At 41.2% G+C, this 15310-nt stretch overlaps 1 protein-coding gene and 1 pseudogene across 2 annotated transcripts in view; both read left to right on the top strand.

Moving 5' to 3' along the window:
* The first annotated feature begins 5764 nt into the window (after positions 1-5764).
* Positions 5765-15310, top strand: part of C1d (C1D nuclear receptor corepressor) — a 14220-nt gene continuing 4674 nt past the window's right edge. The window contains exons 1-2 of the mRNA XM_031341889.1: positions 5765-5874; positions 14690-14836. Of these exons, the coding sequence (XP_031197749.1) occupies positions 14699-14836 (138 nt within the window). The 5' untranslated portion in view covers positions 5765-5874; positions 14690-14698. The remainder of the gene's footprint in view (positions 5875-14689; positions 14837-15310) is intronic.
* On the top strand, positions 9596-11725 carry LOC116070464 (annotated as a pseudogene). Its single transcript, XR_004110405.1, has one exon. The product of XR_004110405.1 is annotated as a protein FAM32A pseudogene (transcript).

Here is a 15310-nt window from a genome sequence, read left to right as displayed (position 1 = left end):
ATACATGAGTTCGAAGAGATGTCTCAGAGGTTGAGAGCACTGGCTGCTCTTGCAGAAGACCTGGGTTTGTTTCCTGGTATCCACAAGGCAGCTCACAACCATCTCTAACTCCAGTTTCAGGAGATTTGATGCCCTATTCTGGCTTCTGTGGTCACCATACATGCACATGGTGCACAGACATACATGTACGCAAACCATTCAAATACATAAAAATAAATAAAAAACACTTTAAAAGTTCTTAAAAATAAAACTGGATTTTATACATGTATGTAATGTTTCGATTAAATCCATCCCCATTTCCACTTCTTTAATACCTTTCTCCTCCCCTCCCCTGTCTTCTCTCCCAGCTTCTTGAACTTTTACTTTTAATGAACTTTTACTTTTAAATCTACTACGTCTAATTGATGCTGCTCATATGTGCATTGGTATAGGCCATCTACTGAAGCACAGGTAATCTTTCCAAGACATTTACCTGAAGAAAACTGACTCTCTCCTTCCCAAAGCCATCTTTGTGTTCAGTGAGTTGTGTAGGTGTTATTTTCAGCAAGAGGGCCTTTCCTTCAGTTTGTAGAGAGAGCAGGTTATAGTCTTGGCAACAGCCTGGGTTGTTTTGGGGTTCCCATGGGATCCCCTTTGGCCAACAACTCATCTAGTTGTAACCTGATCATGTACTAGAAGCTTCATTTGGTGACAAGAGGCTCTGTCCCCTGTGTGGCTCTGTCCCATGGATGGCTATTGTCAACTTGACTATATCTGGAATGAACTTCAGTCTAGAAATGGATGGCACGGCTGTGATCCAGATCTTGAGTCTGGAAGACACAGGTTTTTGATCTAGGTCTTGAGGCATAGTGTCCATGAAAGGCTTAGGCCCAGGCAAGGTTGTACGTCTTTAATTCCAGGAGATAGAGGCAAGTAGATCTCTGAGTTCAAGGCCATCCTGGGACAGAATAAGTTCCAAGTAAAGAACAGTTTAGGTCCAGGCGTGGTGGTACACACCTTTAATCTGGACCATATCTTCAGCTGGAGGCCTACATAAGAAGGAAGGCTTGCTTCTTTTCTGCCTGCTTGCAGTTACTTGCCAGCACATCTGTTGGAACCTACTTCTTCAGGATTCCAGTGTATACAGGAGACTAGCTGAAACACCCAGCCTCGTGGGACTGAGAAACTACTAGACTCGTGGACTTCCCATTCACAGCTGCCCATTGTTAGTTGGATTGCAGCCTGTAAGTCATTCCAATAATTTCCTTTAATATATAGAGACCTTTCATAAGTTCTGTGACTCTAGAGAACCTAAAACAGTCTCCCCTGTTATTTGGTGCTTTCATTTAGATCAACTTCATATATGTCTATATTCTTGGCAGCTTTTTACTGTATTTGGTTTCCATATTACTCCTAATATGACCCTCAGTTTTGGCTGTCTCACCCGTATTCCCTCAAGCATTCTTATCTTCTTCTCCTCACTTTTATCTTCCTATCCCAACCCCCACCCCACCCATAACTATCTTTTCTATTTTCTTTACCTAATGTGATCTATCTGTCCCCCATAGTCCCTAACTTTATACCTATTGTCTTAGGGTGTTACTGCTGTGAACAGACACCATGACCAAGGCAACTCTTATAAAGGACAAAATTTAATTGGGGCCGGCTTACAAGTTCAGAAGTTCAGTCCATTTTCAACAAGGCGGGAAGCATGGTAGCAAACAGGCAGGCACAGCACAGGAAGAGCTAGCTGAGAGTTCTATATCTTGATCTGAAGGCCACTAGGAGAAGACTGGCTCCCAGGCAGCTAGGCTGAAGGTCTCAAAGCCCACCCCCATATTGATACATTTCCTTTGAGAAAGCCACAACTACTTCAACAAGGCCATACCTCCTAATAGGGCCAAGAATATTCAATCCACCACACCTACCCTCTAGTTCTATGGACTGTAGCTTGGTTACCACTTAACAACTAATATATAAGGGAATATACGCTATATTTGTCTTTCTGGGTCTGGAATACCTAACCCAGGATGATTTTCTCTAGTTCTACTTACCTGTAATTTTCATGATTTTGTTTTTTAACAGCTGAGTAAAACTCCACTGTGTAAATGTACCATATTTTCTTTATCCATTCTTCTGTTGAGAGATATCTAGATTGTTTCCAACATTTGGCTTTTATGAACTGAGTACAAATGAACATGGTTTAGCAAGTGTCTCTGTGATAGGATGAAGCATCCTTTGCATGTATGTCCAAGAGTGGCGGAAGGTTATTTTTGGTTGTCAACTTGAGTACATCTAGAGTTAACTAAAACCCAAATGACTAGGCACATCTGTGGATTTTTTTCCCTTTTGGTTTTCTTTGAGACAGGGTTTCTGTGTGTAACCCTGGTTGTCCTGGAACTCACTATCTAGACCAGGCTGACCTCAAACTCAGAGATCTGCCTGCCTCTGCTTCCCAAATGCTAGGATTAAAGGAACAGACTATTTGCTTGGATTGTTTTCATAATTAAATCATTTGGAGTGGGAAGAACCACATTTAATCTGGATCTTTGAAGTGGGAAGACCCACCTTTAATCTGGACCACACCTTCTGCTGAGAAGTTTTTGAACTTTGCCTCATTGCTCTTACCATTGCTACCAGGACTATTCCTTCACTAGCATCAGAGCCCACATCTTCAGGATTTCAGCATATACTGAAGACCAGTTGAGACATCCAACCTTGTAGACTGAACAGCTACTAGATTCTTGCTTGGACCTTCCATTCATAGGCAGCCTTTGTTGGATTAACTGGACCACAGCCTGAGAGTCATTCTAATAAACCCTCTATCTATCTATCTATCTATCTATCTATCTATCTATCTATCTATCTATCTATCTATCATCCATTCATCCATCTATCTATAGACTTTGGCCTTGCCATGGGCTTTTGAAACCATCACAAAGCCAAAATACTGTATTTACTGGAATTATTCAAAATACATTTAGTCAAAATACAAGAGCTTTGCCGGGTGGAGGTGGCACACACCTTTAATCCCAGCACTTGGGAGGCAGAGGCAGGCGGATTTCTGAGTTCGAGGCCAGCCTGGTCTACAGAGTGAGTTCCAGGACAGCCAGGGCTATACAGAGAAACCCTGACTTAACAAACCGAAAAAAAAAAAATACAAGAGCTTTACAAAATGTAATGTTATTAATAACAGTTTGAGATAATTTAATGCTAGGAAATTGTGACCCCAGCAATATGTAAAATCTGTAATTGGCACACACCTTTGATCACAGGACTCAGGTGGCAGAGGCAGGCAGATCTCTGAGTTTGGTCTACAGAGTGAGATCTCTGTAGCTTAGTCTAGAGTGAGTTCCAGCCAGGGCTACACAGAGAAACCCTGTCTCAATCTCCACCGTTCCCCCACATCTGTAATTGATTATCATCCATAAGACTACCCTCAATTAATTCAGTGGTGATTAAATGAAATTTAGTAACTTTAAAAGACAATATTAAATGATAAATTGTTGGAACTGACAACTTCATAGATGATGATGAATATTGAAGATATAGTGTTACATGTTTCATTTTAGATGTTTAGTTTGAGGGACTCATGAGATGACTCAGCTGGGTAGCGTGTGTATTACTAAGCCTGAGGACTTGATTCCCATTGCTGAGACTCAAATGGTAGAACTGTCTTGTGCTGAAACACCAAGTATTTCATTCTATCAGTGTAGCTGTGTTACATGGTTTCTTTATTAGAGTGTGACAACAAAACATTTTGTATAGTAACCTCTGTAAACTGCACAACAAAGTAGAAGCAAATCATTGCCACTTTAAGAACTTTATGCATCACAGTATGATTGCTCAAAGTGACTTCACAGGCATGTAATATTTCATTTTTGTTACAATTGAGTGATATGTAGTTTTTGTATTCTTTATTCCTGTTATACCAATTGAATGTGATTTACATATACTAAAATTATCATTTAAAGGACTAGGGGCTGCAGATGGCACAGTGGTTAACAGGGCTTTTTGCTCTTTCTGAGATGGAGGTTCAATTCCCAGCACTCATTTCAGGCAGCTCATGGACCCCTGTAACTCTAGCTACAGGGATCCAGTGTGCTCTATTGGTCTCTTAGGAGATCTTTGCATGCACTTGCAGGCATACTCATGTGAGGATTAAAAATAAATAAAAAACTTAAGTTTGGAGGTTAACTGGTGGCACAGCTTGTAACAAAGAAGAAGAAGAAGAAGGAGAAAGAAGAAGAAGAAGAAGAAGAAGAAGAAGAAGAAGGAGGAGGAGGAGGAGGAGGAGGAGGAGGAGGAGGAGGAGGAGGAGGAGGAGGAGGAGGAGAAGACATACACACACACATACATACATACATATTAAAAATAAAAATCTTGTTAGTATTTTAGGGTTTCTCTTGCTGCAGGGAAACACCATAACCAAAAAGCAAGTTGGGGAAGGAAGGGGTTATTTGGCTTACTCTTCCATATTACTGTTCTTGTCTAAGGAAGTATGGACAGGACAGGAACCTGGAGGCAGAAGCTGATGCAGAGGCCATGGAGGGTGTTGCTTACTGGCTTGTTCATCATGGCTTGCTCAGCCTGCTTTCTTATTACAGCCTAGGACCACCAGCCCAGGAGTGGCACCATCCATAATTGGCTGGTCCCTCCCCCGTCAATCACTAAGAATATGCCTTACAGGACTGCCTACAACCTGATCTTATGGGGGATTTTCTTAATTGCGATTCTCTCCACTCAGGAGACTCGTGTCAAACTGACATAAAACTATCAAACACAGTTAGGAATGGTGGCACAGCTTGTAACCCTAGCACTGGTAATCCTTTTATTTTCCCTGTGTTTCAAGACAGGGTTTCTCTGTATAGCCCTGGCTGTCCTGGAACTCACTCTGTAGACCAGGCTGGCCTCGAACTCAGAAATCCGCCTGCCTCTGCCTCCCAAGTGCTGGGATTAAGGGCGTGCGCCACCACTGCCTGGCTACACTGTATTTTCATAACTATCCCCTAACCAGGTATCAGGCACTATGCTAGGGAAGCCCCTCAAAAGATTAATCTAAAGTCTTCCATCAAAGCAAAGACCTGGACAAAGGTGTAAGGAGCATTCAGTTTGCAGAAGCGTAATCTAGACAAGATGCCAGGGCCTTGTCTCCCAGTTTTGCCACCTTGGTGGGAGACCTTTAAGTCCTTTGCCTAGCATGGCTGTCCTCTGAGAGGCTGTACCAACAGCTGACTGAACAGATGCAGATACTTAACACTCAACCATTGGACTGAGATCAGAGACCCCTATGGGTGAATTAGGGGAAGGGTTGAAGGAGCTGAAGGGGAAGGCGACCCCATAGAAATACCAGCAGTCTCAACTAACCTGGACCCCAGGGAGCTCCCAGAGCCTGAGCCACCAACCAGGCACCATACCTGGGCTGGTTCAAGCGCCACCTCCTCCCACCCCCGCCTCCTGGCACGCGTGTAGCAGGAGGACTGCCTAGTCTGGCTTCAGTTGGAGAAGATGCGCCTAATTCTCAAGGGGTTTGAGGCCCTAGGGATGGGGGTTGGGGAGATGAAGGGAAGCACCCTCTCGGAGGCAAGGGGGAGGAGGAATGGTGTGAGGAAAGTGGGTGGGGGACCGGGAGGGTGGGCAACGGCTGGCATGTAAATAATAAAATAATTAATTAAAAAAATAAATGTATCAGTAAATGAACCAAAAAAAGAAAAGCAAGGATAAACAAAAAGACCACGGCCTTAAGCTCCGGGACGGGCAGAGGCGGGGCGAGCCACAGGACTGAATTGCGCACGCGCAAGACCGGGAGCGACGCACGCAAGGCAGACAGAAGGCGTGTCATGGCGTCATCATCGTGCGACCTCATTCCGGGAGACTGGCGTCCACGGTGTTGAGGTATTGTGCCAAACTGAGTTCGGGTGCTTGTCGTGCTGCTGTCACAGTCTCTTTTCCCGCACCCCGGGATCACGTCCATACTGTGGCCGACTGGGAGGAGCCAAGCGAGGCTTCTCGCTTCTAGCGTAGTCCCCAGAGCCTGTCAATGGCGGCTCTCGGGCTTTTCCTTGCTTTGGCCTTTAGTTTCTCTGTCAATACCGTCTTCCTCATTTTGCTTCGATTGTTAACGTTGCTTTTCAAGGGTTGAAAAGCGACAAGTAAAACACCTAACGCCATCAGCTTCTAGCTGATTCCACGTCTAAACGGAGACAAAATAGAAGGTGGAAAGAGTAACTTTCCGTGCAGCCCTTATTGTTCCGCCCTAGGTCGGAATGCCTGCGGTGGCAGTTAGCCCTTTTGAAATAAGAGTTTCCTTAATTTTATTTTTTCTTTTCCGAGACACGGTTTCTCTATGTAGCCCTGGTTGCCCTGGAACTCGATCTGTAGAACAGGCTGGCCTCAAACTCAGAGATCTGCCTCCCTCTCTCAAGTATTAGGATCAAAGGCTTGCGACACCGTGCCGTGCCAGCAGCTTCCTGCTATAGTGGATTATGTTAAGAGAGTAATTTTTCTTTGTGATCTGGGAAAAATTCATCGTGGCTCAAATTTCTCTTGGAAGATAGCCTTAGTGCCTTAAAATGTGTTAACTACAATTTAGTTTTCGCTTGGAAAAGGTGTATTTGCCCTAGTGAGATGTTTGTGGTGTAGTTATTAACCTGTTTGTACTAAGAGTAGACAGAACTTAAGTATCAGCGTTAGTTTTTAATTTATAAATGACAGCTAACCTTATTGAACTTTAGAAAACTACTCCTGAACGGTAGAATTGATAGGCTGAATTGTTTTGTTACAAGCTAAGATGGCAGTGTGAACAGTTTTTCTTGTTGTTTTCAAGTAATAGAACTAAAATTCCCAAATCAGAGATGTTGTAGATGCTTTCCAGTACCTATAGGGATGCAGTTTTCTCTTGTTTTTAACTTTTAAAAATTCTCTGGATGAATAGTAGCTCTTGTTTACAAGCATTTAACTCTTTATGTATGGCTCTAAATATTCTACATTGGATTACCTCTTTGTTATTTCCACTTTCTTAAATAATAACTAGTATTATGAACTAGTACTTTGAACATTCTACTGATGGAATACAGCTTTAAGAGTTTTATTGATATTTATTTTGTCTGCATCACAACCTTATCTATTATCATTATTTTAGAGGTAATTGTAATAAACAAGCCCCACATTTTTGAGAAGATAGGTTTTGCTGCTTCCTGTCTTTCATTCTGAAAACATGTTGAAGTAAGCATCAAATAGAAGTTGATTCCAGTGTGGCTCCAGTCTTAATCAGCTTCTTGTAATTTATGTACTTTAAAATGTTTCTATTTATGTGTATGTGCTCATGCCGCTTTCTGTGTACTTGCCACATGTATGTGGGTGCCAACAGAGGCCAGTAAAAGAACTTGGATCCCGTGGAACTGGAGTTACAGATGATTGTGAGCTGCCCAAACTGGCTGCTGGAAACCAAACTTGGGTTCTCTGGGAGATGGACAAGTGCTCTTGACTGCTGAGCCATCTCTCCAGCCTTGTAATTTACATAATTTTTATTGCTAGACTTTCATATATGTATTTTTTGTGTGTTTATGTGTGGTGTACATGCAAGTGTGTGTGTGTGTTCTCATGTGAATGTATGTGCATGTGTGTGTGCGTAGAAGCTCAAAGATGCTTTTTTCCCCCAACATTCTCCACTTTGTTTATTGAGGTAGGGTTTCTTATTGAAGCTGGGACTCATTGACTTCAGCCAGTCCAGCTAGGCTGCTAGGTGATTCCATGTTTTGGCACCCTCCACACACAGAAGATCTGAATTGCAGTCTTCAAGCTTGGTGGTGGTGATGGTGGTGGTGGTGGTGGTGGTGGTGGTGTGTGTTCTTGAGCACACACGCACTATGGGCTTTATCCACTTAGTCATTTAGCTTCTGTGATGTGCTTTTAGAGGTTAGTACACTTTAGACAAGAAAGCTCAATATGTTCTCAGATTTTACTGAAGATTGCAGGTAACATCAGAATCATTGTTTGGCCAAGAGAGTAGTATTGAGAACTTACATATAAATTTCACCATTGTTTTCTAAGGTAATGCTGTGTAAAACATAATTATAGGAATAGAATTATGTTGCAGAACCTGCAAATTCGTCTCTTGTTCTAAAAATCAATTAAGTATATGTTGGATTTTCTGTTACTAATATGGTAACTGTATGGAACTCTAATTGCTATAGAGCTGAAAACAGCTTCTATATATATCTAAATTTCTTAATATAAATTTTTCTCCTGGATTCATGTGGTGATTTTGTAATTTATTAAGTCCAAACTGGGTCATGATGTTAAGAGTCTTTAAACTCGAGGATTGGCTAGTAGGCACAAAGGAAGGTTGGATTTGTGGCAGCAGCTTTGAACTAGCTGGTGGGAGGCGTGGCCACACAGGAACTCAGTTAGAAGAGGCAATGTGAGTGAGGAAGAATATATCTTTATTTTGCTAGAAAATTCAACTCTAGGGAAAAGAAGACATTTTGGCTCTTTGAGTGTGATAGAGGTAAAGAATAATAGATTTGATTATAGTTACTAAGAAGTGGGAAATAAGCATTTGTTATCTTTAGTAAATTTTAAAATGTCAAACACATGAAGCCCTTATTTACAAACTTACATGCTAACCCTATAAATCTCCTACAGTACTGTACAGAGAGCATAGGTACTCTCACACTTCTTCCCGCTTGTTCCTTTCCTGGAAGTAGCTACAGCTAACAATTTATTTTGTACGTTAAAGAAACTCACATGTATGTATACGTAAGTAAGTTTTCTGCCACAAAAAGGTGAGATAGAAAGAACAAAGGCTTATTGGACTCATATTTTAGAAGTTTCAGTCCTTGGCTGGATGTTTTTGCTGCACTTGTGACAGGGACAGGTCGGATGGGGGGCTAGAGAATGGAAGGGAAGGGAGAGCCACAAAGTCCACAGTCTTCTTGAACTTCCCCCACCTCAATATGACCATAAAACTGCCAGCTCCATATGACCTCTTAAAGGCAGAGATTCTTAAGCGCGTTAAAAGTTTTGCTGTCTCCCAAGAGTGTCATGAGCTGAGGACCACAGCATGACATGGGACTTTTCATGAATTGTACAAGAAGTGTGTCCCTCACTCAGGTTGTTGTTGGTTTTTTTTTTTTTTTTTTTTTTGGTTTTTCGAGACAGGGTTTCCCTAGCTGTCCTGGAACTCACTCTGTAGACCAGGCTGGCCTCCAACTCAGAAATCTGCCTGTCTCTGCCTCCCAAGAGCTGGGATTAAAGGCATGCACTACTGGTTGGTTTCTTAAATAAAGAGGACGTATGAGGGTGGGCTGGGTACAAACAGGCAATGATGCCCACAGATGGCAGTATCATAATGAAACTCATTATGGTTAGTAATGTTTTAAGAAAAGAAGTAAGTGAGGTATAATGTTCGTGCTGTCCAGTTTTTCCTTTCTGACATGTCTTAGGGATCTTTTATTTGTTTTTGTTGTTGTTGTTGTTATTGTTTTTTGTTTTGTTTTTTTTTTTTTGTTTTTCGAGACAGGGTTTCTCTGTATAGCCCTGTATAACCCTGTATAGCCCAGGCTGGCCTCGAACTCAGAAATCCACCTGCCTCTGCCTCCCAAGTGCTGGGATTAAAGGCGTGCGCCACCACCGCCTGGCTGGGATCTTTTAAAACTGTATGTCGGTACTTTTCTCTATACAGAGTGCTTTATTGGCTGGATATATCATAATTTATTTAATCCGTCTGTATTAATAGGTGTGTCAGCTGTTCTTTTTCTTTGAAAAATGTTGTAGTGGATGCCTGTTAACATTATGTTATATGAAAATTATGTTTCTGGACTCTTCTCCCCTGCTTGCACTTACTTGCCAGCACATCTGTTGGAACCTACTTCTACAGAAGACCAGCTGAGACATCTAGCCCTGTGGGACTGAGCAACTACTAGATCCTTGGACTTCCCATTCACAGCTGACCATTGTTGGGGTTGTTGGACTACAGACTGAACTGCATGGCTCTAACTTTGAACCTGCTAGTAGTGCTAGTAGAAGTCTCAGGAAGAAAAAGGGACACTTTGAAAAGAGATTATGGCTGTGAGTGCTGTGGAGTGTATGAGCAGGTCCAGAAGGGCTCCCCGAAGCTGAAAGGCCTGGTGGAGCTTGGCATGATGAAGCAGAAGAAGAAGAACAAAGGCAAGGCCAAGATGCTGGAGGCCATGAGGATGAGCAAGAAGAGTGAGGAGGAGGAGAGGCGCTGTCTGGACAAGCCCATGCCGGCACGGGAGGCCTTCAAAAAGATTCAGAAGTGGCAAACCGAAAGAATCCTGAAGAAGGTGTCAAAAACCCACAAGCAGAGAGTGGAGGACTTCAACTGACACCTGGACACACTCACCGAGCACTATGACATTCCCAAAGTCAGCTGGACCAAGTAACCGGCCCCTGGAGCCAAAGGCAGCAGGCCAGGCAGACTGTGCTCTTCCTCCGTAGTTCCTGGTATCTTTTCCACTGGCTGGGGCATCTGCTGAGACCAGGCTTCCTGAGACTTGATCAAAAGTGGGCTGTCCTTTCACTGGGTTTTGGTTTTGGGGTAGATCCCTTTCCTGTTTGGACAGCAACATTGGAGCTTGACATGCTGAGGTAATTTCTGGGTGAAGGTCATGGAAGGATGGTCGCCTTTCCACTCCCATTGGGGCATCTGTCTTCACTTACACCACAATCCCTGTGGACCACCACAGAAGTTCCCACAGTGCTGCTCCATTTTGGGCCACCTTGACATCAGATTGCATCTGAAACACCATATGAAGCAAGGGCAGGACACAGGACACAGGTCTCCAGCACATAACCTGTCCCACAGTTCACCCAATGGATTGCAATGGTAGATGTTGCTAATCTCAGTTCTCAATGATGGCACCTGGGTTTCTAAGCATGTGGCATGTGGTATGAGCCTGGTTGGCATTCCTGGTCTAAGGACACCAAATGCTAGATATGGCCAGGGCAAACTGCCAGCAGACATGCTGTAGTGGTGTAGGTGCTGTGGAGCTGTGGCATCTGAGGGTCTAGGTAGATCACTTGAAGAATTTCTGCACACACTGTTAAGAGATGCAGCTTCTGTTGCTATGGATATTAAAAGAAATGACAAATCAGTAGAGCTGACATGTAGTGAATACCAATCATGGAGTGTGAATGTTGTCTATATAGGCTGTCCATTACAGGGATATCTTTTGATTCTGCTCATGTCCCTGAACAATGAAGAATGCACAGTGCAAAACTAGTTTAGTGTGGGGAAAATTGGATGCTTTTGTATTTTAAAGGTACATATGTGTATACATATGGGTATATTATATAATGTGCATTGTATGAGTGCATGTGTACATATACACATGTGTAGAGGGCAACTTGAAGGATTGACTCCTTCCACCATATGAATCCTGGGGATCGGATCTAACTTAGGTTGGAAACTAACTTGACTGCAAGTGACTTTACTCACTCAGCTGTGTCACAGTCCAGATGACACATTTATTCAGGTGTTCACACCTGAGGGAGGTGGTGTGTACATACCTTGTCTCAAATGTTTAGGAACATTTTGGATTTGGGGATTTTTCCAGATTTGGGGAACACAATGATTTTTGTAATATGTAATGAGATGTTGCAGTGGCTGTCACAAGTTTGCATACATTTGATTTGTTTGATTTGCCCTGTGTACATAGCTTGTGCACATTTTATATTAACATGTTGTCTTTAAACATAGTATATAAAATATACAAGTTTTTGAAGAATTTTATGCATAAAAAGAAGAAAAGCGATTATAGTTGTAAAAAGTTTCCTATGAAAGCTTTCTAAGAAAAGGAGAAAAACCAGAATGAATGAAAAGAGGGATAAGAGAAAATTCTTCTCATTCTTCTCTTTGTCCTCAGTACTTTTACATCTTTCAGAATACATGATCACATGATAAAAGTTCATCACAAGTTCACACATAAAATTAAAATCATAAATTGAAATAGAAGTTTACAACAGAGAATGTTTACATGCATATCCACTAGGAGTAATTATTGGGCTAAACTCATCACCTATCACAGCTCCACAGGTTCACTGACAGTCAAACAACATAAGTTATTAGTGAAATTTTATGTAGATAAACCCAGTCAATATTTTTTCTTCTGTTCTAGTACCTATAATAAATCGTTAGTTTCCTTTTTATAAAAACAAAAGAAAGAAAGAAAATTCTGTTTCAGAGAAGTAAATTTACTGATTTTGAAATGGAATATCAATTTCAGAAAATGGTTAATTAAATCAAACTGCTAATGGTGAAAAGGGCCTGTTGGTGGCCATCTCTGCTTACTGTTTGACACAGGAAAAATGGGATCTTGTTCTTGTGGTTTCTTTGGTGAAGTTGAGTAGTTTTATGTTTATTGGTTACTCGGATTCTTTTGTAAATGGCTGGCTTCTGTTTTTTTTTTTTTTTGTTTGTTTATTTGTTTCTGCTTGTTTGTTAAATTGATTCGAAGAGGCTCTTTTCCTTTGTGCGGCAGATATATTATTCTATTTGGACTTAGATCTGATCTATGTGTTTTTACATATATACATTTTAAAGAATCAGATAAACAAGGAGGAGATTATATTTTGAGGCTGGAAGTATAGCTCAGAGGTAGGGCGCAACTTAGCATTCATGAGGCCCTTGGTTCAGTTCCCAAGCAGCTACCCTTCCCCTCCCTCCACCAGTGAATTTAGAGTGTTTTAAGAAAGGCCATTTGTAATCAAAATTTCAGCTTTTGTTGGCTTGTTAGATTTATGAGTGTTTGGTCAGCAACTGTGCAGGATACTGCAGAATACTGAATCTCCTCTAAGACTCAATGTGTGTCTTAACCATTGTCTACCTTTGTTATAATATTCTATATAAGTTCTTGGGTATTCCCACCTTCTGGGCTAATATCCACTTATCAGTGAGTACATACCATGTGTGTTCTTTTGTGATTGGGTTACCTCACTCAGGATGGAATCCTCCAGATCATCCATTTCCCTAAGAATTTCATAAATTCATAAGTTCATTTTTTTTTTGTTTGTTTTTTTTTTGTTTTTGAGACAAGGTTTCCCTTTTTAGCCCTGGCTGTCCTGGAATTCACTCTGTAGACCAGGCCGGCCTCGAACTCAGAAATCCACCTGCCTCTGCCTCCCAAGCGCTGGGATTTAAGGCGTGCGCCACCACGGCTGGCAAATTCATTGTTCTTAATAGCTGAGTAAAATCCATTGTGTAAATGTGCCACATTTTCTGTATCCATTCCTCTGTTAAGGGACATCTGGGTTGTTTCTAGCTTCTGGCTATTATAAATAAGGCTGCTATGAACATAGTGGAGCATGTGTCCTTATTACATGTTGGAGCATCTTCTGGGTATATGCCCAGGAGTGGTATAGCTGGGTTCTCTGGTAGTACTATGTCCAATTTTAGGAGGAACCACTAAGCTGATTTCCAGAGTGGTTGTATCAGCTTGCAATTCCACCAGCAATGAAGGAGTGTTCCTCTTTCTCCACAACCTTTCCAGCATCTGCTGTCACCTGAGTTTTTTATTCTAGCCATTCTAATTGGTGTGAGGTGGAATCTCAGGGTTGTTTTGATTTGCATTTCCCTGATGACTAAGGATGTTGAACATTTCTTTAGGTGCTTCTCAGCCATTAGGTATTCCTCAGTTGAGAATTCTTGGTTTATCTCTGTACCCCATTTTTTAATAGGGTTATTTGGTTCTCTGGAGACTACCTTCTTGAGTTCTTTGTATATATTGGATATTTTTGTTACTTATGAAGACTACTTTTTTACAGTAGGTTCATGCTGTTAGATGACTTCATCACTGTGTCCTTCAGTAGATATCCTTGAATGACACTATATAGCTTCGAGTTCATATACAACAGAATTATCCATAATTGTGATAATGAATGTTAGAGATAGTTAGACCAACTAGATTATTTTATGAGTAAAAGCTTTGAAGCCCACAGAGAGATTGGATGATTTATCCAAGGTAACAGTCTATTCAAACAGCACTGAAAGCTCAAGACAGTCCCAACTCCTATCATTCAAATGTCATTAAAACGATTGAGGGCTGTACATTCATGTATAAGCTTGAACTGGGAAAGTAATTTTAGTTAGCTGATAAAGATTTTTATATCCAGGATTCCTGTTTTTAAGTTTAATACAAGGACTGGTTAGAACAACACCTAAGTTTTAAAAAGCTAAATAAAATTTAAAATTTTTAGAGAAACTCACTTTGCTGAGTTCTTCAGTAGACATTATAGGATGTATTTATCAGACTTTTATTTTTTAAAAATCTTTTTTTTCAATAGAATGCTTTAAAAAATGTGCCCCCCCCCATTTATTTTTAATTTTGAGATTGTGTCTCCTGGAGCAGAGACTGGCCTTGAACTTGCCTATAGCCAAGACTTGGATCTTAGCCTCTCGCTCTACTTCCCAAGTGCATGTACCTTTGAATCCAGTTGAACATGGGTTTAGCTTGTTGATATGTGGTGTTGTGATGATGTTGTCAGAGCTGTGAAAGTCTCTAGGGTGTGATGTGTGGATTCTTTCCTCTTCTCCATACATTTTAGGAAGAGAGGCTGGGAGCGGCTCCTCTAGCCTTGCATGCTAAGATTCACTGACTTACCTTACTCAAAAGTAAATGGTCTTTGCATTTTCTTTTTAAAGCTCTGTCTGCAGTATGAATTCTGAGAGTTGATTTTTTTTTTCCAGTTGGTCACAATGGCAGGTGAAGAAATGAATGAAGACTATCCTGTAGAAATTCACGAGTCTTTAACAGCCCTGGAGAGCTCCCTGGGTGCTGTGGATGACATGCTGAAGACCATGATGTCTGTTTCTAGAAACGAGTTGTTGCAGAAGGTATTTTAAAGTCTACACTTTACAGATGAATTTCATAAGACAGAACATTAGGAAGAAAGGTCATTTAGCACTGGCTCTGTCTCTCTGCTGGAGTTTTAGGCAAAGAAGTGTTGGAGTGTATTTAGCCAGAACATCTTACAAAGCTTCTGCATTGGGAACTTGATTTTGAAAAGCAAGGCACACTCACAACATTGTTTTGACAGATTCTATCTTTGATGTTTTATGTATTTTAATGATATTATCAGTTTCTGGAAACAGTGCAGTACAAGAACAGTAATTGTTTCTTCTGTCTTTAGAATTGCCTAAGCATTTCCTTCTACCTTTTATATATAAGTGAGTCATACACAGTGTTTATGTTGAACAATTACTTTTGATATAAAAGTCCAGATTATAAATCTGAAATTGATAAAATTTAGAAATTTTCTTCTTGGCCTATACAAAGTTCTTTCATCAGAATTGATATCCAGAAGCACG

The sequence above is a fragment of the Mastomys coucha genome, unplaced genomic scaffold (assembly GCF_008632895.1).
Source record: "Mastomys coucha isolate ucsf_1 unplaced genomic scaffold, UCSF_Mcou_1 pScaffold22, whole genome shotgun sequence".
NCBI lineage: Eukaryota > Metazoa > Chordata > Mammalia > Rodentia > Muridae > Mastomys > Mastomys coucha.
This window is presented reverse-complemented; position numbering and strand designations above follow the sequence as displayed.